Source organism: Megachile rotundata, chromosome 6 (genome assembly GCF_050947335.1).
Source record: "Megachile rotundata isolate GNS110a chromosome 6, iyMegRotu1, whole genome shotgun sequence".
Taxonomy (NCBI): Eukaryota; Metazoa; Arthropoda; class Insecta; order Hymenoptera; family Megachilidae; genus Megachile; species Megachile rotundata.
Window position 1 is genome coordinate 16,039,292 of NC_134988.1, and position 25,095 is coordinate 16,064,386.

Genomic DNA, 25,095 nt, shown 5'->3' on the forward strand with positions numbered 1-25,095 from the left:
GAAACGTCAATTGATCCCTGTTAACGCGGCCAGTTAACTTCTGTCCGGCTCTCGAAAGACACGGACACGGAATTTAATTAACGACACGGACGGCTCGAGGAGTCTATTAAAAATTTTCATGGAAGTTACAGTTCCGCGTACCTCTTGAAAAACTTTTTAAATGACTTTTTAATTGCTTTATATGACGGATAGTTAATTAATTTCGCAGTCGAACGGGACCCGTGAATGAGTACGGTTTATCGAACGTTTTTAATTAATCCGCGAGAAGAATGAAAGCGCGACCGAGTTTCTTCCAATCGTTGTGTTTTCGCTGTTAATTACAGGATCCATGAAATATTCGAACGTAACGAGAGCCATCGATCATGGATGTTAATTTCGATCGGGATCCGGCCGCGAGTCCCGACGGGCTTCGAAAGTTTTCACCCCAAGATATGCGCTGATCTCAGGATTTGTATTTCGCTCGGGACCATATTATCTCCGGAGTTTTTCAATTAATTCAACGCTATTATGCGGCAGCTCTTTATTCAGCCCGATAGAAGTGGGTCGTAGGTTGGTGGCCGACAATACAGGACTGCCAGAATCAGAACTATGCCGAGTCAACAAAGAGATAATCGTCGTGCTTCGCATTGTTAATCTTAATTAACGCGCCAGGCTGGATCAGGAACACAATATCGCAAGGAGCTGCCGCGATTTTATTCGAACGAAATTACGAAACAGGGGCCCTGAATTTAATTGGATGCGAACCCTCGGCTCGTACGCCCAGAGAGACTTTCTTTGAACGAGCCTCTCCGTATAAAATGAAATCTTTTTATTTCCAGCCTCGAACAATAAACCATCGACAAAGCCACCGCCGTGGCTTCTCGCGATTTTCCATGCCACGCCGTTGACCCTTTTGTTTTCAATCGATTCGTTGACCGCTTTTCTTCGCTCTTCGCGACGAATAAAATCCCCGATGTCGTCGATCTCGATCGAGGGCCCTCGATCGGAAAAACGATTAAAGGATCGTCGAAAAGTTCAACAACTTACAACGTTTCCTAAGTATCATTGTTAACCACTCGAAATTCTACGATTTTATTCGATCCACGCTTCCTCCTCCATTTTTTCCTACTTTCACGCCCTCTCGCACGAATTACCCGATAATTCGTTAGAGCGATCCTTTCAATTGAATACGACAGAAACGAAGGATGGATACCGTTTCCCGTGCACGAGATAGCGCAGGCTATTAGTAATATGCATCGTTTACGGTCCATTTAATGTTCAAGCACGAACACTCTTTCATCAAGTCCTATATTCAACGTTGAAATCTTAACGTTGTAATTTTCCCCCTTTATGCAGTCTCCCCTCATTTACCAACGCCCCTCGTTTTCCCGTTTCATTTTCCCCTCGTCGAATGTTTACCGCGAACGTTCACGACAGATTTTTCATCGAGTCGCTTTTCGAGTGTTTGGCTTCCTCCGACGCTAACGAGAGCGTAGATGTACAGAATAAATGTTTGGGTAGACGTAAATTAGTACTGTAATTCCGCAAGACGGTTCAGTCGCGAGTAGAATCGTCTTAAATTTCAACGCCACGGTGTAATGCACACAAACTTCAACAATCATTCTACTGCTTTTGTTTGCCTAAAAACCTGATCCTATAATTTTGGCTTATTCTATATTTGTCGTAATTTTGAATTTTTGTCTTGCAAATTGTTTTGCACCTTCTTTGCGCTTGAAGGTAAACTGTAGAACTGAAGATAAACTGTTTGCCTTCAACTTAAGTTAAAAAGTTAAATGAATTCTTTTGAGGTTCCCTACTAATAATTTCCGCTATTGTTTGTTTCATTAAGTTTATACATCACACGTATCATATTATAGATTAACCCTTTGCGCTCCAGAGGTGATTCTTAGTCACCATTTTATTTAATACAACAATTTGAAACAAGCATTTTTCAACTGATTCTATTGTTGAAGTTTTTAAGTCAGTAGAAATATGCTTGTTTCAAATTATTGTATTAAATAAAATGGTGACTCAGAGTCACCTCTCGAGCGCACAGGGTTAATATAAATGTCAGCAACATCTGCTAAAATGTGGAACTATTATCAAAGTAAGGTTTGACCGCGAGAGGGAAACGCGATTCACTTTTGGTTCGAAACGACCATCCCGTGCGACGTTATTTCCTGGTTAATGCGTCTTACTATTAATGTCCATTTTCTCTGCGGTAATGAACGCGTTAACACCTTCGTTGACGCGGGTTTACACGGACGGAGAAATTTGAAGGTGGAAGAAATTACGCAAAATTTTGTATGCCATTAATATACAATCAATGAGAGGTAACAAGCGCAGTGCTTAATTTGAAGAACGAAACAATTATACGGCGAGTAATTGCAATTATAACGCGTCACGCTGCACGCAGTCCAATATATTTCTCGTGGCGTTCATGCTTTTCGAATTGCAGACATTCAAATTAGATCGTGCAACAGTTGTAACATTCGAGGAGGGAACAGATCGAGAACGTTTCAGGATCTTAGAGGATTGTTGACCGGAAGTAAACGCCGCTCTGGAAAGAGAATTCGATGAAAGAGCCGTAGAAATAGCGAAGGGCTGGTCGATTCTTCGGAAGAATCGTGTTAAGTGAAACCGTGCCGTGTAGAAAACGACAGTCTATTATTCCCGAGCATTTTTACGAAAACTCTCGTGGCGAACAACGACGTGGCGCGAGTTTCAAAGAATAATGGGGATGAATAAAAGCGGGCTCGTCTTCGTCCGGCGTGAATACTCCCTTTATCATGTTCGCGGAAAAATAAGAGACGGTTGGCGGAACAAATTCTCGTTGCCAGTTCACGTGAGAACAGATAGAGACGTCACGGAGGCCTCGTCACCCTGCCACCGTGATTATATCACGTTTTTACGTCACGGTTTTGCACATCGTGACCCGCGTTCACCAACGTAATTCCTCCTCCTCCTCTTTATGCATCGCCTAACCATATCGATTTTGCGCTTTTAACACGCTCAACAAACTTCTTCAAGCAACTTCCGTATTAGTTTCCACGAAATTTTCCATTAATTACTTTACAACGCTGGTAATTAGGAAGATTTGAAACTTGTCATCCCTCATTGAAACAACTTTCGCGCGGTGAAGTGTTCATGCAATAGAGATTCTGCTTCCTCATCTACTCCGGAGTAGAGCTTATTTTGCTACTTGGGGACTTGCGAGTTTTTCAATTTTTGTGCTTTGGGGCATTTGGAATTTTGGAACTTTGGGGGGTAAAAGTTTTGAAATTTTGGATGTTGGGGATTTGGATCGTAGGAAATTCGGGGCGTAGAAATTTTGGGGCGTAGGAAATTTGAAGCGTAGAAATTTTGGGGCGTAGGAATTTTGGGATGTTGGGGATTTGGATCGTAGGAAATTCGGGGCGTAGGAAATTTGAAGCGTAGAAATTTTGGGGCGTAGGAGTTTTGGGATGTTGGGGATTTGGATCGTAGGAAATTCGGGGCGTAGAAATTTTGGGGCGTAGGAAATTCGGGGCGTAGAAAATTCGGGGCGTAGAAAATTTGGGGCGTAGAAATTTTGGGGCGTAGGAAATTCGGGGCGTAGAAATTTTGGGGCGTAGGAAATTCGGGGCGTAGGAAATTCGGAGCGTAGAAAATTTGGGGCGTAGGAAATTCGAGGCGTAGAAAATTGGGGGCGTAGAAATTTTGGGGCGTAGGAAATTCGGGGCGTAGAAATTTTGGAGTGTAGGAACTTAAGGGCATAGGAATTTTGGAGCGTAGAAATTTCGGGGTGTGGGAAATTTGGGGCGTAGAAATTTTGGGGCGTAGGAAATTCAGGGCGTAGAAATTTCGGGGTGTGAGAAATTTGGAACGTAGGGACTTTGGAATGTAGAGACCTTAGGACGTAGGAATTTTGAGACCTAAGGGCTTTGGGGCGTAGAAACTGTGGGGTGTAGGAACCTTGAAGCGTAGAGACCTTGCGACCTTGAAACCTTGTGATTTTCTGACATAAGAAATTTAGAATATAAAAATAATATAAATCCATCAAAAAATCAAAAGAACTATCCTATTATAAAATGAAGTAAATTAAAAAGTTTCCCAAAAGTTAAAACCTTCATTTGTAAAAGCAAAGCTACAGTATAGTCACTCAGAATGGTTAACCATACAGGAAATGAAATTTTCGTCACCGTCTTTAATCGAACGTTGCGGGTTTACAGGGTTCCGATACACTTCGAGTTTCGTGTGCTACGTGGTTAATCGCTTAATCCATTGTTCCAATCGACCAATTAACTCTCGTGCTAATTGGTGGCTCACCGTGGTTTTAACGGAATAATAGGACGAATGAAACGCGTCTCTGCAATACTACCCTTGCTCTATGCTTCTACGATTTGCATGAAGGGTCGAAGAATTTGGTTTTTAAAGGCGAATCCTCGGAACGTGGTTTTATAAAACAATATTCGGTAGACCTTTCCCTTCTTATCTTCTAAATCTTCCACGTTATTTTTACGCGGAGACGGAGATTTATGATGCCTGTCATGAAAAATGCTTTTCGTCGATGTCCGTTTAACGGGAAATTTTTCAGTAACAATCCTCCATTTTTATCCCGTCGAGAACAAAATTTACCTTTTACATTGACGAAACGAAACGTTATATTTAACGATCGAGGATGCAGTTAATTGTAACGAGCAGTTGGCCCACGGCAATTTTTTATGGAGGAACCGCTCATCCACGATTCATAGGCGTAACTAAGTGGAAACCCTGGGGAGAGCCTAATTCTTCAAAGGTGCGTGGGAATTTACGAATTCCCAGGTTTATCAATTTTCAAGCTTGCAAATTCTTAAATTTCTACATTCTCAAGTTTCTGAATTCTCAAGTTTTCAAATTCTCGAGTTTTCAAATTCTCGAGTTTCCAAATTCTCAAGCTTCCATACTCTCAAGTTTCCAAATTCTCAAGTTTCCATACTCTCAAGTTTCCAAATTCTCAAGTTTCCATACTCTCAAGTTTCCGTACTCTCAAGTTTCCATACTCTCAAGTTTCCAAATTCTCAAGTTACCATACTCTCAAGCTTCCATACTCTCAAGTTTCCATACTCTCAAGTTTCCAAATTCTCAAGTTTCCATACTCTCAAGTTTCCGTACTCTCAAGTTTCCAAATTCTCAAGTTACCATACTCTCAAGCTTCCATACTCTCAAGTTTCCATACTCTCAAGTTTCCAAATTCTCAAGTTTCCATACTCTCAAGTTTCCGTACTCTCAAGTTTCCAAATTCTCAAGTTTCCATACTCTCAAGTTTCCATACTTTCAAGCTTCCATACTCTCAAGCTTCCATACTCTCAAGCTTCCATACTCTCAAGCTTCCATGCTCTCAAGCTTCCATACTCTCAAGCTTCCAAATTCTCAAGTTCCCAAATTCTAAATTTCCGAATTCTCAATATCCCAAATTTGACTTCCAACTTCCCAAGTCTCCACACTGCCAAATTTCCTACCCATCCAATTTATCCGCCAAAAGCCGAAATTTCTAAATTATCAACCCCTCGAATTCCCAACTCCAACCTATCCAGCTCCTATGAGTAAGCCACCCCAAAAAAAGTCGTAGCTACGCCAATGGAACGATCGAGTCGTAATAAAGGATAATCGTTACATCCACGAACGTCACGGCCATTTGCATCGAACGATCGGTTTTGTGTATCTTGATTGGCAGCCTCAATTTATTTGTTTCGAGCCCAATCAAAAAGCTTGCAACTTTTCGCATCGGAACCAATTCAGAGTCGATCGCGATTCGGGCGTTACAAATTTCATCGAGCCGATAATTAATTCTCAAGATTACTGTTCGCAACTTAAATTCTAATCGACTCGAGTCCTTAATTGGAACTTCGATCGTTAATCCCCGAACTTCGGAAAGGAATGAAATCAAGGAGAAGTCGTGAAAAGTTATCGCGTTGACACGTAATCGTGACGAGGTCGCATCGATCGTTTCCTCAAGACCGAATAAGGGTGCATAGGACCCACTTAAATTGGTCAGTCGGTCGAAAATCGGATCGTTCGAGCGACAAGGGCCGGCGGGAACAGCGTTTAGCGCTTTAGTGCTTTTTTAACGCTTTACTCTTCGTTCCACGTTCTCTTTTTTTTTTTTGCTCCTCCCGACGGCTTTGCACGCGTGAGAACGCCGCGAACGGTGGAGGGTCGCGCTACTGAAAGGGTGCATCGTAGACTAACGAGGTACAAAGTGCAGCTAGGCACGTAATAAATGTTGTATAAGAAAAAGGAGTTACTTTTCACGCGCGCCGACGACGATGCAAAAAATCTGGCTGCAAGAACACCTGGCTGTTATCGAGGCCAGTAATTCTGTTCCCTTTATCTTCAGGTATTCTAACACCTGTTCCCTTTTAATCTTTCTTTTCTACCGTTTGGCGAGACAATACAGCTTAAGAATTTAACGGACCTTCTTTTTGCGGAAAATTTCTACCATTTGTTCTTTCAGTCGATTGCATTTTTTAAATTCTGACAGAAATGTAGTTATTGTTAGAAAAGTTTTCAGATATGATATTGTAGATTATTATGGAAGAATGAAATTGATCCGAAGAATTTTTAAAAAAGGAATGAAACATATGAGCTCTTTTTGAAAGGACAATAATGAAGAATAATTGCCTGGATAAATTAAGGTGGAAAACCCTCCGCGTCAAAAGAGCGTATCGCGTATTGTTCTACGTTTTATGCATCTGAAAACAAGAGCGGATGAAACACACGCGAGGAAACAATGGAATTTTTAATTTTTAGTTAATTAGAAGAATAAACTCGATGTTTCATTCTACGTTATACGCGGTATTTGTTCTCATTATTCGTTACATCTCGTATTAAATCCTCGATGGGTTTTGAGAACAACAGCGTATCGTATTTTTGTAAAATAATATACGATCGGTGGAGTTTAGCTGTCCCGATCGGAATAATTACTTCCTCGTCACGGGGCGTTTCGCAGTTAATTAAATAGCGAAGGATAAATATGAAAACGAAGAAAAAATAAAATGAAGCTGTCAGGGGTAACAAAGTGTTCGTTAGGCGGACAGCGTCGGCATCGAAAATTCCGTGACAACATTGGAAAAAGACGTAAACATCGAAATGGCGGGCGATAAAGCTAATTAAACGTGTTTGTTAACAGTCAGTGCCGGACAATTTGGCGATAAAACGAGGGAAAACAAGCGTGCGATGAAATTGATGTAAAGCTACAGAGTCGAATTAAACGATACAAACGATCGGTAGCCGTTTCAGTCACGCCACAGGAAAACATGGAAAGCGTATTTAACGTTCGTGCACAGCGAATGTGGAAAGAAAGTATTTTCAAGGGACATGAAAAACTTCTACCGATACCGAACTATCCTTTGAGATTCCAATTTGTTTCTCTTCCCTTGTTATTTCATCCTATGAACTTCGTTTAGGTCTTGCTTTTTTAAAGACCTCTCATCGATGCTTGTCAATGATTCGAGTTATTCGAGTTCGAACAGTTATAACCATTTGCTTCCACGAATCCCGGAGAAATACGCTCCAACTTTCTCTCGACGTTTGCAATTCAACTTCGCGTAGATTTACGATCCCCCAAGACCACCTTCCTTATTTTCCACCTGTTTGCTCGATCCCATTGTCCCTTACATTCGAGCTTCGTTACATTCCTCGATATTTTTCTATTAGCGCGGATTATCTGGAAATTTCATACAATTCAATTTCCACGGTTTTGAAGTCCTGTTAGTTTGGTCAGAAAATGTTGGTAGTTCATTGTTGTACATAGTTGTACATAGTTGGTATCTGTACATACTGTAGAAGAATACATTAGCAGGTTTTACAACGCATTAGCAGGACGCCACAGTGAAAGCAGACGTATGTAGTCAGACACTGAAGCAGCTTATGGTACTCTTCGATCACCATCGAGTTTCAATACCAAAATTAATTTTGTTCAAAGCTGACGTTTAACTACTCCTATTTTTAATCCCAGAAGAATGTATCTGTCTTAGGAAATTAAAAAGTCTCCGTTTTCTTAAGGAACGCCACAGTGAAAGCAGACGTATGTAGTCAGACACTGAAGCAGCTTATGGTACTCTTCGATCACCATCGAGTTTCAATACCAAAATTAATTTTGTTCAAAGCTGACGTTTAACTACTCCTATTTTTAATCCTAGAAGAATGCATCTGTCCTAGGAAATTAAATTTAGGAAATCAACAAGTCTCCGCTTTCTTAAGGGTAACGACACAGTGAAAGCAGACGTATGCAGTCAGACACTGAAGCACTTCACGGTACCCTTTCGATCATCATCAAGCAATACCAAAATTAATGTTGTTCAAAGCTGACGTTTAACTACTCCTATTTTTAATCCCAGAAGAATGTATCTGTCTTAGGAAATTAAAGTCTCCGTTTTCTTAAGTTAACGCCACAATGAAAGCAGACGTATGCAGTCAGACACTGAAGCACTTCAGGTACCCTTTCGATCACCATCAAACAATACCAAAATTAATATTGTTCAAAGCTGACGTTTAACTACTCCTATTTTTAATCCCAGAAGAATGTATCTGTCTTAGGAAACTAAAGTCTCCGTTTTCTTAAGGTTAATTAAAGTTGCAGTGAATGTTACAACAGGTCCATTTTGAGCGTGAACGTGTTAAGCTTGGACGAAACACAAGAAAAGTCGTTTCGAGAGGAAAACGGAAGGTCCTTCTCGATGAAAAATGGATTTCCATTTGTACGAGTGCGTCACACGTGTCCAGCGTGAACAGCGAATACAAGAAATCCATTTTTCTCTTGGCTCCGACTTTCGTTCGTGTCACGACCGATCTAATTTTTCTCTATCGAGTCTGTTTCTCCTTTTTTTGCTCTATCGAGGATGACGTTGAACAGAGATTTAAAGGACACAAGAGGGAGAACATGACACGGGGTTTGATCGATGTCATCGAGAGTTTATATCATCTTGTCGATGATCAATTTTACGGGGACGTCCCTCGTGTAAGTTCCATCGAACCGAAGGATCGTTCGGATTAAATGAATCGTTACGTGGCCGAAGATTTAATTGAACGATTCATTAGAGACCGACGGGATCACGGTCAAGTATTGCGAGGCTCCGTGTGTTTCGAATATATCGTACGTTTCTACGAGAACCAGAAGGTTCTGTCTCTCCAGGGTGTCGTTATTTCACGGAACATTTCTCCTTCAGCACGTAGCTGCTCGTTTCTGGGATTCTATATCGATTCCAACTTTAAAAACTGTTAAAGACCCTGCGAAGAAACTGCGGTCGCGAACGAGATATCGATCTTCGATTACTCGTCTCACGATTTATTTTCATTGACACGCTTTTAGTTCGATTTAATGAATGCATAGGTTTTTCGTGTCTGTTTTTAACTCGTTACGAATTTGAATGTACGTGAATTCGTTTGGTTAACATTTTCAATTAGCAAAATTAACAAGAATGCGAATCTCACGTAGATGCTTTGTTAAAATATAATTTATGATTCCGGTAACGAATGACCCTCGTGTTATTCAACGCGCTAAACGTCGTCGGTCAGCGAGCGACCAACTATGCACCGGAACGGTGAAAAATACGCTCGCTCTCAATTCCGTGTTACCGACCGAGACCGCCAGCAAGTACTTGAAAATAATTACTCTCTAACGAGCTTGCACTTAATAACGGCGTGTTTTCTAAGGGCAAAGTACTCTCACGACGGCCAAACAAGCGCGAGGAGAAGCAATTCCGAGCGGCCTTTTGATTTCCATTATCCGTCGTCCCTCCTGAAAAAAACTGAACCCTTGCAATGTTCAGCGGACTACATCAGCTCATTTGAATTGTTAAACGTCCTATGAAATCCGTTTAATTATTATCAGATCTGGATGAATACAATCTTGTCGTTCTATTCGAACAAGTTATCTTTGATAGAAACGAAACTTTGCTAAAATTGAAATCCGTTCGGAAATCCGACCGATGGAAAGAAAGCTGCCACTGTCATAAATCTGTACAGGAAACGGATATGCCAGAAGTTCAACTTTCGAACAAAAACATTGGATTCTAGGAGTTGAATCGACTTTTAAATTCCTTCGGTCTTTTGGGAGAACATCCTTTCTGATGGAAATGCGGTGACACGTTGTGGTGCAACTAATGTCGATATAATGCGACGTGTGATTTTACGCGGGTGTGATACAATTCATAGGTGGAACAACGAGTAGGTGATATAATGCGTAGGTGATACAACGGATAGGTGGTGTGTGGATGATTCACGTATGTATGTGATTTAACACGTGGAAAACTCAGTGCGTAGGTGTCGCAATGCATGAGTGATTCAACGCGTGGATAATTCAGCACATATGTGATTTGACACGTGGAGAACTCAATACGTAGGTGACACAATGCGTAAGTAATTCAACGTGTGGGTAATTCAGCACGTATGTGATTTGACACGTGGAAAACTCAGTGCGTAGGTGTCGCAATGCATGAGTGATTCAACGCGTGGATAATTCAGCACATATGTGATTTGACACGTGGAGAACTCAATACGTAGGTGACACAATGCGTAAGTAATTCAACGTGTGGGTAATTCAGCACGTATGTGATTTGACACGTGGAAAACTCAGTGCGTAGGTGACACAATGCGTGAGTGATTCAACGTGTGGGTAATTCAGCACATATGAGATTTGACACGTGGAGAACTCAGTACGTAGGTGTCGCAATGCGTGAGTGATTCAACGTGTGTGTAATTTAGCACGTATGTGATTTGACGCGTGAAAGACTCAATGCATAGGTAATTCAATTTGTGAGTAGTAAAACACGTAGATAATATAATACGTAGCCAATACAACGCGTTGATAATTGAACATATGTGTGATTTAACCAATGGAGAATGCAGCGCATAAGTGATACAACGCGTGGAGAATTCAACACGTAGGTGATACCTATAGATTCACCCTGTGGGTTATTCAACGCGAAGTGATTCAACGAGTGAATAATTCGAAGTGGTTCTAATTCAATTCGTGGGTTATATACCGTGTGGGTTACGCAACGCGTGATTCAACACGTGAGTTAACACATGTATAATACGATGTAATGGTGCGAAAATGCGGAAGTTAACATTAACTTACGATCGAAAATTTGATTATCGTAACTCTATATCCTCGAAAATAGTGACCATCCCGAAAGATTTGATCTGTTGCGTGACGAATCGACTCGATTATCAGTTCAGGATTTATTCTTATCGAAAGACGAATGGCCGCGATATGAACTGACCCGACCCGGTTACATGTAACGAATGTACGTTGTTGATTAAATTCGAATCGTAGTTCCACGTCGTTCGAATGACGTTTGTCTTGTAGCGATGGCGAATTTATTTACACCGTTATCTCGCAGCATTGGTTGCTCGGATGCATTAGCCGACGATATAAAATGTCCAATGAAACAAACAACGAAGAACGGCGACAGTTATTCGGTTTCTTTGGCCGTTTTTTCTCGTGGATAAAACTCGGCCAACTCGAGGGACAGTTTCGGTTGTAACTCAGAATTTCCACTCGAGATAAAGAACGAACGCGGCCTCGTGGAAACGGACATTAATTAGTGGAACGAAACGCGTCACGTTTAACCGTGCTAATTTGCGGATAGCTCGTTCCCTAAGCACGATTTTTCACGCATAGTTTTTGCCAAGCTCTGTGTTCGTTCAACGGAGACTTTCAAATTAAACGTTCGCTCGAGCCGCGTTTTCTTTCCTTTTTTTTCCTCGCTCCTCTCTCCGTCCGTTTCTTTTTCCCTTCTTCCGTTAGCGCTCCGCTCTTCTGGATGACGAAACAAAATTTGCGCACCCGCGTTTCTTTTATCCTTCGAAATTGCGGCTCGTCGATTCGCCGGCGAGCGAGCGGCTTCGCAAAGTGATTTTTCTCGTCCACATTGGCAAACTTTTTGTAAGAACAGCCACTCCTCGAACCTCCACGATTCCGTGGAAATTGCAGTTTCGCGCGGCGACAGGGTTTGAATGCGACCCAAGTGAAAAGAAGTAATTAGAGTTATTTCGTTTGAGCGAGTCGGATAGCGTGGAAGGTGCTTAAAGCACGAGGGGAAAAAATTAATTAGCTGCTCATTTGGACAGAATAGCCGGCAGACGGTAAATAGGAATGCTTGTACTTGACTTCGTCTTTACCGCTCTTATCGCTTCATTTTTTCCTTCAACTTTGCACTTTTAAGACGTCGAATCGAACCGCCGTTTTAATGAAAAGAAAAAGGGAATGGTTTCGTTGAAGTTACCGAAACGAAGTTGCGGTCGGGTGATTAATCGCGCGGCGAACACTTGAAATGCTATTTTGCCGCGAAGTACCGACGGTCCGTTTAAATACGAAAAGTATTTCGAATCGTTCACCTAATGCAACTCGCGTGGCGTAGAGAGAACGCAAATTTCGCGGAAACGATAATTAAATTTGTTCGAAAAAACAGCGATTCACCGATGCAATTTTACCCAGCCGTGAACACCAATCCGTAGATTTTCGATAATGTTTTAACTCGATGGCTTTCGTTCTTTGTTACGTATTTATTCGAGCGGGGCTTTTCATTTTTTATTACGACCGCTTAATCGCGCGGATCGAGGGATAAATCGTTGTTTTCGTTTCGAGCGAGAGCAAATACGATTATTCGGTACATCGAGAAATTTAAAGCCTATGGAAAATAAAAGGCTAAGTTCGTGCCAAATTTTAACGGGTCCTTCGTGTAATCGCTTTGCCATTAATATTCGAACTATTAATTTTGTCGCGTTAGTTTCATCGAAAAGGAAACACGTTTCTATTTACAACAGGCTTTCAAAATGAAACGTTGCATGTTATGAGCAATTACCGTACGTTTCATTAAGGTTAGAAAAGTTAGCGCGTGGAAATCGAAAGTTTGAGAACCCGCATTTTCAGATATTTGTTTACAGAGAAAAGGGTGTAAAACAGTGTTTACGCAAAGCGATCGCGTGACGATATCATAACAGAAGGGTCGAATGGGTTAGAGGTAAAAGCATCGAGGCTAATCAATAATCTCAAAGATTTGCCCGGTATCCAGCGCGATCGGGTGAAATTTTCCGGGCAAACAGTATTGCGAATCGGAAATTCATGGTTGCACTCTAATACAGGTTCGTTAAAATTCCATTTTACTTAGGTAAATGTTTTTCCAAGCTGAATCCTCTTTCATTGAATTTTTAATTCACAATCATTCGGGCAAACTTGCGACGGACAAAGAGAAGAAGCAGGTGAAAATATCGGAATTGACGTTGATCGCTTACCTGACAGAGTTTGACCGCCTTACGGCGGCCGCTTCCTGTTGGGGGCCCTCTCTATGGGGCCCCAAGTGTTCGCCTCGTGAGTTCACCAATATCCCGGCGCTGTGACAGCTGGAAATCAAACCACCACCGTTAAACGACTGGTCGCGTGTATCCGGGACGACAACGATCACGTAACCACGTAAACGCGAGGAAATTGGGAAATCGTAGCCGTCGGTTTTCTTCGCCGAGGAAAACGTTTCGTAAAGATATTCTCGATTTCGAACGGAGGAGTTGAACGCTGTCAGAAATCGAAGAGTGGCTCGTAATTTCGGTGACGTTTCAACGTCAACGGCCAAGGAAGTTGCTTCGAAGCTTATGCAACCAGCCCCAGTGGATTATACCGATACGTGGTCAGACGACGAACGACCTCCAAGTAGAATAGACCGTTGATGCATCGGACAGAGCAAACTTTGAACCATGGGTGGATCTTTACATTTTCCAATTTAGAAATTTCACCGTTTTGAAATTTGACAGGCTCGCAAGTTTAGAAATTACGCATCGGTGTAATCTTTAAACAGTTTAACACCGTCTGTAAGAAGTAAATTTTTCACGGTTCAAGAACCTCGTGTCGCGGACAAAAAATTAGCTACGGGGTGGAAGCTTTCCAACGCGAGAATCACTTTGCCATAGGATTACCGGTAATCCGAGAATCATCAATTTTCTTCGAGAAAAGAGCTGGAAGAACAATCGCCACGCGGGGGAGTCTTCACCCTTCTTCTCGATTGTATCGCACTCTGACGCCCACGCTTCCACGCAAATCATTAAGAACAAAAGTACTCCTTCAAACCGTTTTAATTGGAGCTGTCTCTCAATTTTTAAAAATAGAAGTTACAGTAGAAAATAGCAAATCTGTTGCACCTAAATTAGGATGACCGCTCCCTTTCACGGTGCATTCTAAAAATAACGATTAATTATAAAAAACTTTCAAGTGATATTTCTGTGCATCTTTTTATAACCGAACGGAGAACATTTCTGGATAATTTCCGTGTACTATAAAAATGGTTCTCAATCTATAATTATTTCCGGTTTAACTAATTCGACAAATATCCTGATCGAGCCTGTTACACTGTGTAACTATTAAAAATCAAGACTGGAAAATGAAAAGAAATTTAAGCAGAATGGGTCAGTAAAGATCTCTCCATTGGAGAGTTAATTAAAACCATAGGGTTAATCAGCAGTGACTCCCACGCGTTAAATCTTTTCCGAACGATCCACCCCTCCATCGACACATATATTTTTAATCGCCTTTTCTGCCGTCTATCGGTTCGAAGTACCACGGCGCCGCTTCGGCACGATTTCCCAATTTAAATCGCGCGTCGGATCGATTCCGTCTCGCGAGATCTTCGGCTCGGTCGTTCGGTAAAAGGCACGGTGAGCGAACGACGAAAAGGGAGGATGGGTGGGGTGAGGGAAAGATTATTGCACGAGGGGGTGGTTGAACGAGCAGCCGCATCGCGGAAAAGAAAAAGCAGAAAATGGAACGTAGCGTCGCGACGCTTGATGAGGATCTTTTCGTTGCCACGTTGATCGTGGCGGAGAGCGTGGAAAAACTGTAGCGGGAACGAAGCGGGTAATTGGACACCGGCCGGCCATATTAGAGCACGGAGAGACAGACGGAGATAGTGGGATCGAAGAACGGGACGCGAGAAACGCGGAGAAGGAGCCGTGATGCTGCGCGTATTGGCAGACAGACGAAGAACAGAAACGGAAGACGGAAAGAGCTGTAGAGAGAGAGACGTTGCGAGTTAGAGGGAGGGAGAGTAGAAAGCGGAAAAGAAGCGAGGCTAGGGTTAGACTGCCGTGAAGAAAACTAGAGAACAGAGAGACCAAAAGGAAAAAGAAACGAGACGATCGTTGTATGCACTCGAAGAACGGCTATAAACGAGTGAAAGTCTGGATTTTAAACGCTGCGAAAATAGATGAAGCTCGATTGCATCAGACTAGGTTATTCTCTATGAAATTGTCGCTTTTGCAGTTTCAGATTAAAATCTTGAAACTTTCATAATTCCTCAGATTATTTTATCGAAACGGTGAGAAAGTAGCTTGCTTACAGCAGCTTAGAAATTCGAGGTACACACACCGTGTTCGGCTTAAAGTTTTGAGCACCTTCATTGATGCGAAGAAGAGTTAATCTTTCCTCTGTGCGACGTTGAATTACGAACTTTACTTTTCAAAAACTCTGTGTCTTTCGGATTAAACAAGTTCTTCGAGTCCCATCGACAATTTCATGAGGCACAACCTGATACCATAATTCACTCGCGAACATAGAAAAAGAGAACGACGAGAAATCGAACGAGGCCGGAAGAGACGTCGACGTGACCAAAGTCTGTTGCGAGAGATCCGGAAACGGTTCTTATTTTAAAATCATGACGGAAGTTTAAAAAAAGAAAACACGTATACGGAAAGAGGATTATGATAAGACACCCCGGGAAACCGTAGACTTGTTCCGAAATAATAAACAACCTCGAACATGAAACACTTTGAACCGTTTCGAGTCGAAACAGCGAAACTTGGCTGAGTCCGCGAAGCCCCGAGGCTCGGGGCGGGTCGGGCTTGGAAATCCACGAGATTCCCAGGCTCGGCAACGGCAACTGCAACGACAATCTCCCGCGGGAATCGTTAAAGAGCGGCTGGAACGTGTGCAGAAGCATCAGCAGCGTGGATCCCGGTACGACGCGAAAGAGAGGTTTGGAAACGCGTGGAAGAACCGTTTCCACGCCAATGTTAACGCGCGAACGAGCTTGCGCGGTCGGCGAGCGTGTGCATCGGCGGCGTTGTGCCGTTTTAGTAACGGAGCGCACCGGTGCGCACCGGTGTGCATTATCTAACACTTAAAATTAGACGGCCGATGGCGACGGCGAAAAGAGATCCTCTCTCAGCCTCGTCCAACACCGATTCGTCGCCTCTCGCTCTCCGTCTCTTTCTTTCTAACGCTCGCTCGAATCCTGGATTAGCGGAACAGAATCTCACGCAGCGATTATCACGAACTGATTCATTTCACTTCGCCACTGATTCATCACGTGATATACTCTCGATTCTTCCCTCGTTCTTTTTCCTTTTATCGCTCCCTTTCTCGCGGGACCTCACGACCAGATGTACGGAGAAGAGAAACAGCCGACGGTTAGGCACTTTACAGAAACTGGGACACCAAAAGACGAGACGGTAATAGGCGACTAGCTTATTCCACCGCACTCTTCCTCTACGTATGTGCGCGTGTTACGCGTACGCCACGTTTTTCCCGTCACCGATTACTTATCGAATACGAACAGTGATGTGGTGTTATCGTATGACGAAGGATGATGAGGTGCCGATTACGAGGTTACGAGACGCACCGCGTTCGTCCGGGCCGGCTGGCCGCCCGTCTCAGAGTGAATGTCTTATTAGTTATTTCTGGCTAGCTACAGAAGCCGCTCTGTTCCTCCTCCTTCTTCGTCTTTTCTTGATCCTCTGCCCGAGCTTGCACCCCACTCTCTCTCTACCTGCTCTCGTTCCTTTCCTCGATGCCCGTACGGGCTATCCTCGATCACCGTTTCCCTACTGATCGCCAAACGTTGATCTCATCCCTTTCATCCGAGCATTCCTTCCGGTCCCGTCAAATTTTACTTTACGAACCCTGGCGAAGAAGCTACACGGCTCTTTCGGGAAGAACCTGACGAGAAGACCCTTCTAGCGACACGTTTCCGCTTTTAAAAAACAGAGTACACAGGCTACCCAAGTCTCGAAGGAGTTCAAAGGGCGCTCCCTCGAATCGTCGAAAAGCTGTGAACGCGGTCGATTGGCTGGAAAATATCGAGGGCTTTCAGTCGATCGTTCCAGTTTTAGTAACGAGGCTTCTGTTCGCACGTTCGAGTTCATTAACTTCCAAACAATCACGGCAATTTTAGGTTTCTTTCTCCCTCTCGTAAATCACGTTCCACGTTATTGCATTTTTCTTTTTTTTTTCGTCTGTCGAACATCCGCTGAAAGTAATAACGACAAAAACGGGACAAACTTTTCGTTCGATCGAGGTTTCCTCGAGATTTATCATTTCCCCGAAGATAAGCCGGTGGTCTGATCTTTTCCTATTCTCGGCCTCGTGATTTCTTCTGACGGTTAATGGGGAAAAAGTTTTTATATTAACATCGTTCGGCTTTTTTTCGTTACGAATAGCCCTTCGTCGCGACAAAAGGCGTTTTCCTTGCGAATGCAGCCGTTCCGGTGCCGAGAGTACGCGCTGAGGAAAGAGGGAAGACATTAAAGAGCGTAATCTATGGCCGACGACGAAGAAAGGGCTTAAAGATGACAAAGTGGATGCTTCGTACTCCCGCGACACGCAGAGAACCCTAACGACCCTTAACGTTCCTGTTTGCGGCTTCCTACCCTTTCGAAACGCTTCGGTAATAAATGATAGAGCGTCACGGAGGTTTCGGAGTTGCTTTTTTTTGCATAATTCACGAGGGTCCGCTGATACTCCACGGGGGAATTAATTTTTAAACTCGCCTACAACGCCTTGTTTCTCGATCGGACCGGAAGCCACGCTCGAGGTATCTTTACCCCTCTTTGTTCCAACGATCGCATGACTTACGTAATTCATTGAGCGACGCTCGCGTTTTTATTTTCAGCGGACTGCTCGTCCGGATGAAATATCGACGATCTGCCGTTGACTTTGGTTGTCCTCCAAAACGCAATCGTTCATGAACGCTCTATTCGCCTTTCGTAATAAAAAAATCATCTTTATAAAGCCATCGATCCTTCGAATATCATAAAATATTATCAACACATTTATTTCATCATGGATTTCGATGACACTTGACTTCTGTTTACGTTTCAAAATAGTGCAGCAAATTGTTAAAAAGTTACAACATCGTATTTTTCTTTATCGGTCTCAGAGTGTTAGTCATTATATCGTAACAGTCTGGCACGTCGATCTTCCGGTTCAGTAGGTACAGCATTCGAATGCCTACGCGTAGTTAGCGATCGTGTATACTCAACCACGTGTTATAATTAGCCCCGGAGTGGTCACGTAGATGACATTAGTCATTCATGTTCAAAAACGAACCGTGTTTATTTATTCCTTGTGTGACAACAATGCTGCATTAAATTTTTAACTAGAAACTATGCAACCTCAACGGGGTTATAATAAACCGGAGATGTAAAAAGCGCTTATTCGTGGTAAAAAATTAGCCGAGTTCACTCGTGTCCCACGAGGCAACGTGTTACGTTTTAAAATGGATGGCGCTTATCACGTAAGCGACATTAGGGTTAAACATCGAATTATTATCGTTTGAAGCGGTGCTCCATTAGACCGAATTGTCTCGAAATGCTGATTCTCTAAATAACAAGCAGCCGAGGGAATTAGAATTTCGCCTCTGTTCGCGACGTGTAATGAGATACGAGCTGGAGTCACGGCTGGAACAACAATGAAATATAACTCGCTCGAAATTTCTCTGATATCCGCTCGATCGAACGGCGTTTCGAGCGTGAAAACGCATCCCGCTACGTTTTTGGAATCCTGACTCACGTTGGCTCTCTAAAAATAAAAAGGAACCAACAAGCGGAGTAACTCGTGATATCCGAATGTTCCTTCTAATTTCGGCAGTGAAATTTCAGCGTGCTTCTCTAAAACGCGAATAACGAGCCACGTGGGACGTAAACGTAGCTCGCGCCGAAAGTTTTGAGAATTCCGGCCGTCGTGTACGGTGGTTATTGAATTTTATAGCCCGATACGCTGAAAGGTTTACCTTGTCCGTAATATTTGACCGTTATTTCGGTAATTGAAATGATTTAACGCGTTTAAACTAATCGTCGTGCTTTTACTTCGAAATAGCGTTGCCGGCAATCGACTACGAAGCTTTAGGAAAGCTTCGCACGGCGAAACTTGGAAGCTCGAGTCTCTTAAGAAAATTGAAGTGGAAGATAAGGTTTAAGCAAGAAAGTCTAGCCTGCAAGTTTTCAGCCGCGTAAATAAGTAGCCGTGATGTTGACAAATGAACGTTTACAGCTCGATATTTCTACGGGCGCTTATTCCGTTTCGCGATATTGAAACTCGCCTGGGAAATTTTCGTCGAACCATCGAAATAATTTGCCCGCTACTTAACGGAATTACCGTAGCAATTCCGGCGCGAAGTTTCATCCGCATAGCTCATTAGTCCGGGCCGCGTGCCTCGATAAATAAACTCGCGAAATGACTCGCCAGACAAACGCTACTTGTTCGCTGATATCTCCGACTGGCCCTCTATTGCAACCTTTCATTTACACGTAGCATATCTACTTAATTAACGGAACCAATTTTTCTCTGTGCACGGTACTTCGTTAAAATTTGTTTCACGTTTCAACCATGTCAAAATAAAATAACGAGTCCCTTGATGTATCTCATTTGACTCGCCGTGGAATAATTTAGGAAACGCGTATTTAGAAATGGGGTAGCTCACGAATAATTTAGATTTATACATTAATTTACATGAATACATTTATTTTATTAATGGCCCGAAGCTTTTTCGTTGCACGGTGCTTTATCAAAATCCGTTTCACGTTTTAACGATTCAAAAATAAAACTACCAGTATTTTAGCGTACCTCGCCTGATTTACAAGTAGAATAATTTCAGAGATCTATATATAAAATTCGATCGCAATATTCGTTCGTCATAATCCCCATTCTGTTTATAAAAAAAATGGTGAAATACGATGTACCTCGTTCGGGTATTGTAGTAATTTTTCATATATGTAACAGAGTTTAGTTTTCATCTGCCCTAAAGCGCGTAAAACAGAAAATTATGACATCATATGGAAAATCGAAGGTGTCAGGCATTGTACGTACCGTTGGAACGTGTTAATTTACATCTGCACATCCATTTTATTAATGGGTCGAAGATGTTTCGTGTGCACTTTATCAATATTTATTGAACATTTTATTCATACAAACGTACAATAAATTTAGATTTTTTAAAATCCCGATTTTAAAAAATGCAACTCTTGAATATTCAGAGATCCGTGCAATAAATTTTTAAAAACCAAAGTTCTTAATAATCAATTAATCGTCGTTAAATCCGTTCATTATTTTCTACGTTCCAGACGTTTTTGCGAGTTCAATATTTCGACGAACCGATCCGAAATCGGTCGTTCTTTCGTCCCACCTGAAATCGCGTTTATATATTTTTCGGTTTTCACCGGACAGCCGCGTTAACCGTATAAATCAAGCGAATACGCGTTAAAAATTCCGACCGAGAATAATTTACAAGGTAGAGAAGTTTTCAGCGGGATAAAAAATTCGCGTCGTTGTGACATTCGATTTATCATCGAGCAGGGAATTCGTTGGTTCGGTATTCGAGGAGCATCGAGCGATTTCCGTGCACATCCTCGACGAGCGTTGCGTTTCGCTCGAGCGACCCCTCGAACTTCATTTTCCTTCCGTTTCATCGGCACCGATCGCCCCTTTCCTCTCGATTAATTTTCCCAGCCGTCTCGAACCGGACGACGGACGACGAATTCGTCCATTTAAAAAACCGCGTAATATCGGATTCTCGTCACGTTCCCCGTAATTGAAACGTAATGATGCTGTTCGTTTTCGTGGAACGTGATCCAAAGGACGAAAAGCGCGAGGGAATCGTTACACCCGATCGTTTCCAAAGTGTCGCGGTTGATATCGATCAAGGAATATCGTTGTATAAATCATTTTAACGGCACTCTTTTTTACCGGAATGCCAAGAGTTTCGTCGCTCGTTGGGTCGTCGACGTCGAGACGGTGGAGCGAAACCGCAAACCGAGCGCGTTCCATCGTTTCAGCAAATTTACTCGCGATCTTGCCGCCTCTTCAAGACGAATTCTCGAAGAACAGAGAGCTGCAGCGATGTTCTTGTTGCAAGGTGTCAGAATCCGAATCAAAGGGAGGAGCGAATCCAGGCGACAGTATGAAATTAGAAATTCCGAAGTAAACGCGAAACTTACTGCTTATACTTAATGCACGTTTAAGCAAATATTTCATAAACTCTTCGAAACATTTTTCCCGCCATTCCAAAATTGCTCATTCACATTTTATTCGCTAATTAATACGCTGTGTACCGAGGTGGAAACGGCTGTCTGCTTCGCGGTACACTATAATTTGCCATTATGCAAATTTCTCAAATTAACTTTTGCACTGATATCTGTGGATATTATAATATTAAAGGAGTATTAAAAATGAAACTTTCGTTAGCTTGCGGTTTTCACATATGTGTTATGTGGATGATAAATTGTACCGTGTGTGATATTTAATTATTTGTACCGCGTGTTAGCGTCGCTATTTTACTACCCTGTATTAGAACAGGTTAGTGCCGTATTAAAATCTATAAATATCCCTCGTTGTATTACACACTAGAATTCCTATGCATTGTACTCATCTCTTTATGTTAATATGTATTTCTACTCGCCTACACATGTGTTGCTTTGTAACACTATTACACAGTTTTTAGAACTTATTAGTGTTACCAGTTAACAGAACCTGTTATCATGCGTTACTGACTTGTGAGTATCGTTACTGACCCGCGTTAATATTTACACGCGTTATATGGCCACGTTGCATTACTACGTAAAACGGAAATAGCAGAAATTTTTCACCATTGCTTTTTCTGCTCGGCGTACCTCTTGGTTCTTTTTCGAATAGCACTCTTTACACGAGAGGAACAAATTCACGGTCCAACGGGCAAATATTTTCGAGTGGAATTTTTTGTTGCGACAAAAAAGTAAAAAGATTATTCGAAGTTTCGGATCGAAGACGCTACTGTGGCACGGAATTATTCGTGGATTACGGGACCCACGGTGTTTGTATTTTCTGAATCCGGCAAGATTTACGAGACCACCGAGAGAATTAATATCGAAACTAATTTCCAAGGTGTATCGGTCACGAAGAGGTTAAGAAAACCGGAAGAGAAACACGCTGCGGGAAAGTTAATTATTCCTGTTTGAGTTGCCGCGTGAATTCCCTTTTCTAGCCGGAGTTTGCAAGTTTTATTAAAAAGAATGGCAACTTGGAGCAATAGACGAGAGCGAGCGACCCACGGTTTTTACAGAGTTCCATTAATGGAAGAGTAATTAATGAACTACTTTGTAGTATTTCGTATTTATTCCCGTTGGACAGTTTATCCTGAAGCGGCTGAATTATTTGATCTATCATTCGTGGTTATATTTTACTGAATTTTCAAAGAGTTAATCGATTTGTTCGAATAATTTCCCTGGTTCATTTACGGAAGATAAGAACGTGGCATCCCGATTGTCACGGCCCTGGCAGCTATTTTTACCATCGTCCGCGCGTTATTTATAACAACAGACTTATTTCACCGTCGACACGACTTCTATCTGTCGTGTGCAGCATCGGACCTTTGCATTCACCCGAGAAACACGCTGTGCAACTGTTTGGATAAAACTTTTTTTCTTCCAGAAAGAAAAGTTTTCTCTTACAGAGGAAAATTACAGACTAGCATCTTGTATTTTTCTAATTAGCTGTATTAAAATATGGCACATCGCGAGAGCAGTTATTGATCCTCCGACAATTAGAATTGTTTAATATTGCAACGTGAGCTTTCCATCGACAACCTAAATTTATTACTGTCATGATAACGTTACCCAAAATAATAATTTTCTTCTACCTTTAATTACACGATTATATTAAATTTATGGCGACGGTCACCAATACCCCGTCGCACAGCAGTCGGTTAATTATTGTAAAAGCTTTGAAACAAAGGGGTCAGGCATTGAGCTTTTGCCGCGTTGTATCGCTAATTACAATCGAGTCTCAAATATTTCCCTTAAACAGAGAGGTGGTAGTTTTAATTAACGAGTGACACGTGCACGTTGATTATTAGTTTCGCTAATCGTTCCTTTTCTTTGATCGTTGCTGTATTAAGTATCTTAACGGCTTTATTCTTCGCTCTTTCATTCCCCGCGATTTGCGCGTAATGAAACGTTAACGACGTTAACGTTGCTACAAACCGGTAATGGAGACCATAAATTAACGATTGGCTACCGTACCTTCATCACGAACGTATCATAAATATAATTCGCCGTGATTTTCGACAGGTCTTTCAAACCTGTTTCATGCAAATGCCTTCATGTGCATGATTTATTAACATATGCGAAGAAAGGATAATTAACGCCGTATAATTTCGGCATTGTTCGTTTTTCTGTAGAAATCTGCTAGAATTCATTAACGAATATTTGAATCTATGTAATCAAAAAATTTTATTCTTCGCTAATTGCTTTATGTTTGAACAGAACCTTAATGAGCAGATTTTCATAAAAAAATTAGCTATAATGATAACAGAAGTAGGTTAATAAGTATTAAAATTTATGTTGTAAAAGTGATCATTTGTAGACTGGAATTATTTGAAACATACGTTTGCACGAGTCCATGTTCCACAAGTAAAAAGTGCTTCGCACAACACATATGTATATTCGATCATTGCGCAGAGATGAACATCACTTTTGTGATCACCCTTCTAATAGTCAATAACGTCGAAACATAATTATGTAGTTATCGCAAATTGACAAGCCAATAATCATCAATCCGGTGACACGATATCGGACTGAACCATAGAGTAAGTTACATCGTGATTTCATTAACCCATAAATTTAGCTACTCGATCGCAACCGATTACGATCACTATCATTTACAACTCTACCACTTTATTTTACGCTGTCAAATTCCCGTTCTTCTCTTTTAGGAGGGCCAGGAGTTGCTGCAACACGAAGCAGAAGGAATACGGATTGTCGAGCCCCGACTGTAAGTTAAAAGCTTTTAACATAAAATTTTCACGCTGTAACATCCTCAAGATAAGCACCCTACGTCACTGTTATTTATTTACCTAGATTAGCACCGCCACTAAACCTAGTAAATCGTCTGCATTTATGTTTTACATCGACGAACATCAAAAAGGATCAGCTAGAAAAATGCGAGTTTGAAAAATGTTCAGTGGCCGTGAATCTAATCTCGAAATAGTGAAATCACTGATCCGTAATTTTAGTCCAAGGTGTAGGTTGAATGACGCAAATCTGCGAGAAAACAAGAAAGCGGACATTCGGTGTTTCGTATTTTTTCTTATTATGTAACTTAAAAGACGTCGTTTTAAACAAAAACTTTCTACTGGATCTACGTTCCATTTCCACGATAATTACTTTGGCATGATTCCTGCTCTCTCTAGTTTGATACATCATCTACTTTGATGATGTACGAGAAATTTAATACGATTACTTAAGACATTTATTTTGGATGCTTAGATTTGAAATTCGTTCGACGACTTTTGAAGGATATTAAAGTTTACCCAGAAGTGTGCCAATTTGTTCTATAAATAGGAATTTCATAATTATAGAAATATTTGAATATGTGATAGTAATTCACATTTACTTGGCAGGAGCTTCGTGCCAATTATCGTGGTAGATATATTCTCTGTACAGGTGTGCGAAGTTGAGGAAATATTCGTTATATTTTTCTACCATGTGTGTGAGATTACAACGTACGAATACAATGTAGTATACAAAGCATCGGTGTAAAACCGATCAATCTATAAAAAGCAACGTGAAAGTCCCTATAAGTTGACAATATAACGAGTGTCTATAAAATAACAGATGAAAAGAATTGAAATAATCGTGTTTCGAAATTGCAGGGAAATAGTGAAGTCCATGGAACGTCTGTACGCCGTGCCGTCGGAGAAGCTGCGAGTCTGGTCGGTTTGGTTGTCGCAAGTCGGCGAAGTTGCGGACGAATGGCAGAGGTGGATACGTGCTCACATCGATTTGATTGTGAGACTGTCGGACTACTTGCACGCGGCCGAGTTGGCCATAAGGCGGTCCAAAATGGTAAGTTCTGTT

General features: G+C 41.8%; 2 protein-coding genes across 18 annotated transcripts in view; one reads left to right on the top strand and one right to left on the bottom strand.

Annotated features, from left to right (window-relative positions):
- Positions 1-16,740, bottom strand: part of tn (tripartite motif containing protein thin) — a 54,667-nt gene extending 37,927 nt beyond the window's left edge. For 2 of the 8 annotated variants that reach the window (XM_076533128.1, XM_076533127.1), the window contains exons 1-2: positions 16,611-16,636; positions 13,240-13,347 (exon numbers count right to left, since the gene is read on the bottom strand). The gene's annotated coding sequence lies outside the window, so the exon portion shown is untranslated. Of the gene's footprint in view, positions 1-7,338; positions 7,667-13,239; positions 13,348-16,545 lie in introns of all 8 variants that reach the window. The other 6 variants (XM_076533130.1, XM_076533121.1, XM_076533124.1 and 3 more) reach the window with 5 other exon arrangements.
- Positions 1-25,095, top strand: part of Camta (Calmodulin-binding transcription activator) — a 111,641-nt gene that overhangs the window by 79,489 nt on the left and 7,057 nt on the right. For all 10 annotated transcript variants that reach the window (XR_013038626.1, XR_013038628.1, XR_013038627.1 and 7 more), the window contains 2 exons: positions 23,952-24,010; positions 24,891-25,083. Coding sequence is in view for 7 of the 10 variants with exons in the window: in XM_076533111.1 (XP_076389226.1) it covers positions 23,952-24,010; positions 24,891-25,083 (252 nt within the window). In the remaining 3 variants the exon portion in view is untranslated. The remainder of the gene's footprint in view (positions 1-23,951; positions 24,011-24,890; positions 25,084-25,095) is intronic.